At 33.7% G+C, this 5,298-nt stretch overlaps 1 protein-coding gene across 3 annotated transcripts in view; it reads left to right on the forward strand.

Annotated features, from left to right (window-relative positions):
- Positions 1–1,743: 1,743 nt before the first annotated feature.
- Positions 1,744–5,298, forward strand: part of LOC110461450 — a 24,495-nt gene continuing 20,940 nt past the window's right edge. For all 3 annotated transcript variants that reach the window (XM_021514904.1, XM_021514905.1, XM_021514906.1), the window contains exon 1: positions 1,744–2,270. In XM_021514904.1, the coding sequence (XP_021370579.1) occupies positions 1,985–2,270 (286 nt within the window). In that variant the 5' untranslated portion in view covers positions 1,744–1,984. The remainder of the gene's footprint in view (positions 2,271–5,298) is intronic.

Raw genomic sequence — 5,298 nt, forward strand, 5'->3', positions numbered from 1 at the left:
TGGTGGAGAACTTAAAACTCAGAAGGACAGGCAATCAGCCGGAAACGGGAAATACTGCTACATTTGTAGAAAGGCAGATCATTTGTCCTATAACTGTCCAAAGAAGTCCGGTAAAGCTGGTGCAGTAAAAAGTAAAGACAAAGAGCCTGTCATTGGTAATGTGTCTTCGGAGGAGGAGGATTGTGTCGCCGAAATGCCGGTTGTTCAGGGTTATGTTGGCGATACCTTAGTATCTGTGTTACGTGATTCTGGGTGTGAAGGAATAGTAGTGAAGAAGAGTTTGGTAGCAAAGGAGCAGATGACCGACGAAGTAGACTCTTGTAAAGTGGCCAATAGTGCAAGTTTGCAGTAGACAAGAGTCTACTTCGTCGGTCATCTGCTCCTTTGCTACCAAACTCTTCTTCACTACTATTCCTTCACACCCAGAAAAATCGGTTCAGTATTATTAGAGATATGAGTATTTGTTTGAACGAAAACTATTGAAAATATTGCCATATTTATTTCGTAGTGGTTCATTCCGGCCACCACATTCACGTCTAATTTAAAATACTGCTCAGCATAACTTATACCATTGTAACGAGTATAAAATTATATTTCCTATGTTGGTCTCCGAATAAAGATCCATTATGTATTGACAGATATGACCTAATAAATAGAAAACTTCATCAAAAATCTCTCCACGCCTGTGTCCATTCCGGTTTTTGAACTCGCCCGTAATAAACACAACATCGATTTTCTATGGCTAGGTCACAGGTTTTTTTGGAGTGTTTGAACCAAGGTAAAGGTTCGGATAGATTGTATGTTAAACGTTACTGTATTTTCAAGGCAGATAACCCCGTTTTATCGCCCGAGCCACGCCTGGCAGGTGTACGTGATTTCGTTCACTAAATATTTTTTTCTTATTTTTTAACCGATCACTTTCGATGGAGGAATAAAATTGCTCCAACAGCAAACCACCGCGATTGTCCTTCTTCGGTGATGCTAAATATAGATTTCCCAAATAAACTCGTTTTCAAAACGAAACTATAGCGAGTCGAGCTGTCGTCTGCAGAATGGGCCCAATGTAACAAATTTACATAAGTGTCACGACACTTGTTTTTGTTTCCTTTTCTGTTTCGATGTATTGTCAAACAAAATTTGAATAAAACAAAGTTAAAACCAAAACAGAATCTAGCCAATTTTCTTGTGATCACTTTGAGATCATTTAAATAAAACAATATTTTACCATTTGCATCAAGAAGATATCAAAAAGAAGCTCAAATATAATAAATAACGGCGGTTTGTAACGTACACGCCCTCTCAATGACAGGACACCTATCGGAGGGAACAGTCATTATTTCGAAACTAATCTAAAATATTAGTTTGTTTTTGTCCTCAAAAACCTTCTGGAGCATTGAAATTGTTTTATAAAACATCCAATGAAATAATTGCTACTAGAATATGTATAGTTGATATTTTTTCCACAAAAGGGTCGATGTCACCCCCAACAAAGGACACGTTTTTTATAAAAAAAAAATCATTATTTGTTCAAAAAACATTTCTAGTCTATGAAAATCGGCTAATCTGAATGAAATATATTGAATTCATACGACATATACTTATATTCGCTTTATTTACTAAGAATAGCACATTTGTAGAGTGTACGAAACCACGTCCCCAACTGCCGCGAAACGTGGAAGTAAATGATGGTAAAAGAAAGATCCCTTGCGCAATAAATTTCTGCGCATATGACGTCACATTACTGAATATAGCGCAGATTGATCCGATCTTCATGGAGATGTCTTTGAAAACAAATATATAAATCTGTTTCAAAAGTGTACGAAATCAGGTACCCTCACTCTACGTAGCAACGGCCTTGACTTCCAATGTGTATTTGGACTGTTTTACCAGAAGTGACACCGAGTGGCACGGTAAAGTATTGTATTGCTAATCTGCTTACGTAGCAGATACTACTTAAGGTTTGGGGTTCATTGCTATCGTCACAATGGCTGAAAATACAGCAATAGAAAAGCACATCAACACTTTTGTATCAAAATTTAATGGAGACAAAAACGTGATCAGTCTGAAGATTGACGGTGTAACAATAACAGCTTTCTTTTCAACTGGTACACTGATGATGCAGGGGAACCTTGTGAGGGAGTGGTTCACCGAACGATTTGAGGACATCCTGAGGAATTACGATGCCCCAGATGGTCCATCCCAACCTGTACTTGCCATGTCCACACAGTATGAAAATCAACGGGAAAGCCTTCTGGATAAGAAAGCTGCTGGTGAGTGTCACGTTAGCTCTGTGAAAATCAAAGGTTGTGATTAATTCCTTCACACTGTCTTGGTATTTCAATAATTAATTCTTTTTTGTTTGATTTAATCTTTAAATAAACCTTTAATAAAAATTAAAAAAAACATAAACCCAGTATTGAATATTTTATACCCATTAAAGAATGTTGACAAAATATTACCATCTGAGAGTTCAAGAAATATGTGATGGTTTTCTTTCTAAATTAGATGAAGCCTCCAGGAAAGAATGGGAAAGAGAATAAGTGGCTCTATGCAAGGCTGATGAAAATATGACCACCCCAATACTTAGTGATAAATTCAATCTAAACCTCACTTAGGTATATGCATTTCTTCCCTTGGTAAATAAAAGCTATGTCACTTTTTCATAATGCTTCCGCTAGGGGTCGAACCCTGGTCAAATGCTTATATAAGAGAAATTCTCCCTAGCCTAGCCGGTAGATAAGGAACAAGATAGTTCAGTAGTTTGTAAGGATTTCTGGCCTTTTAAATGGTAGTTAAAGAGAGAGAGAAAATTGATGCACACGTACAATATACATTTTCCCTAATTCAAAAACCCAGGCTTCATTTTTTATTTTTTATTTTAAATACTTGAAACAGGATCTCATTCATTTTTTCCCTCCAAAGGCAAAGGGATGCATGCTAATTTTCAGTATCAAAATATGGAATAATCAAATAAAAGATCTATCACCGAAATGAGAAAATCTTTTCTACCCTCACAAAACTAGTCTGCAAATATTCAACAAATAAACCATGTCAATATTGATATACAATACATACCGTGATGCATGTTTACAATATAAAACATTACAAAGTTACACTTTATGGCATTGGTAGCAATATTACCAGCTATGTAATTCTTGTTTTTTTAGAGGTGTAAGGATTTTTATGTTTTAGAAGTGTAATAATATCTATATATAGAGGTGTAGTGATTATTACACTTTAGAGATGTAATTCATGTTCTATTTTAGAAATGATTATTGTACAGTGCTAGAAATTAATTTCAAGAATCAGTAGTCAGACTAGTAATTTCCAATTTTATTAGTCCATGTGCAAATTCCACTTACCCAATACCGTATTATTCAACATGATACTCACAGTAAGTAATATATCAAACTTTGATTAGTCAGTTTGGCTAGCAATTCCAAGAACCAGCTGGAGATTTCACTACCTTATTGCCAAGCCTTCATTATAGTTTAGAGGTGCAATGATTATTACATTTAGAGGTGTAATTTTTGTTGTATTTTTGAAGTATAATTTTATTTTAGAAGTGTATTTACAAACACAATATTGACAGGCTTATAAAACACAATGAATCATGTATGGCTTAAGGATACAATTCACCTTTGGATTGATGAATCATAACCCTTTATTTAGAATATGGGTTGATGGTCATTTTTTATTTTTTTTTATTCAAAATTGAACATAACATTATGTTTTGATACAAATTGTTTGCAAATGATATGTTGATTCATGAACAGCTTCTTTACATATGATATGACATGATGTTAAGAATCCTCTTTTTGATAATTACTAGACCTTGAAAGGTATTTGTTCTAAATAAGTGAAATTTAAGTCTAATGAATAATTAAGCAGTGGATAACATTTGTACATATTTACGTTAAAACCTGACCCAATATGACTGGACCAAAACTTTTAGTCAGACTCCAGTTAGAGCTAAAGTTGTGACATTATGGAAAATTGATGGAAAGGAAGATCAAACTTGGCACGAATTGGACTAGAAAGGTTTCCTAACACGTGGACTGTACTCTACCAGTCTAACAAACACTTGGTCCCTATGGTGTTAGTTTTATACATGTTACATTTTGGAAATGTGTACAACACACAAACTCGGTAACTTTAACAGTTTTGCAGATATAGGACACTTATTTCACTACTATAGTTAAATGTTTCTTTCACATTTTTATAGATGTTTGTTAAGAGTGTATTGCTGCCTTTTAGATATGTTCAACATTATGTAGATTTTTAAGTTTGATGCAAAGTTAATTTTGGTCAATGTACAATTCATTAAGGTCCTTTGGTTAAGTTATCATCCATGCAATTGGAAACTGTTCAAATCTAATATTCAAGGTATTGGATCTGTGAGAAGTCTAGTCGTATTTATAGGATGCTTTGAGATGTCGATTTGGCAATTTAACCGGAAGCTGTGAGATTATTAATTATGATCAAAGATTGAAGCGAATAGCTATGATAGCATTGTTGATAATTTCAATTTCATGAAGGCTACATGGCATTTTTATGGCATTAAGGAATTGTATTAAATCTTATATCTGATTGACCAGTATTTTTTCCTTTCTTTTTTACACGATGATGTAACATTTACATTACATTATAATTACATGGTGCTTGTGTTATTCATGGAATCAAACCTTCACAATTTAAGGTGTGTTAGTAAATACTGGTGTAGTATTTTAATTGCTTGCTCACTAAAATAATTTTCTTTATACACTGTAACTGCTTAATAGATGTTTACATTTTGTTTATTGTACGTAACATTGTATGATAATTTAATTTCAATAAAATGATCAAAATGTGTTTGCTTGGACATCGCTTATTGTATACATATTAAGTCATATTTATTTTAAAAGATTAAGTGTTAAATCCAAGTTGATGACCAAAGATAAAAAAATAAATAATAAAAAATAGAAGTCTTTACAACTTCTTCCAGAAAATTATTACACATTGCCTCTGAATACAAAGGGGCTCTTGGTATGATTATACCCTCTGCAAATAGTGGAATTAGTTATATATAGGTAGCAGAATACAGTAGAAATGGCCCGACTCTGATAAACAAGGCACATGTCGAGGAAATGTAAACACAGCGGATTTACCCTACACAACACATGTATACATGTATATATATTTGTAAACTGCATTACATTTACAATACATATAAAGTACTGAGAAGTGTATAAACCTCTTTTTTCTATGTATGTCACTTGTGTGAAAACCATGGTTACCACATCAAAAATTACCAAAAAA

The sequence above is a fragment of the Mizuhopecten yessoensis genome, unplaced genomic scaffold (genome assembly GCF_002113885.1).
Source record: "Mizuhopecten yessoensis strain PY_sf001 unplaced genomic scaffold, ASM211388v2 scaffold10621, whole genome shotgun sequence".
NCBI lineage: Eukaryota > Metazoa > Mollusca > Bivalvia > Pectinida > Pectinidae > Mizuhopecten > Mizuhopecten yessoensis.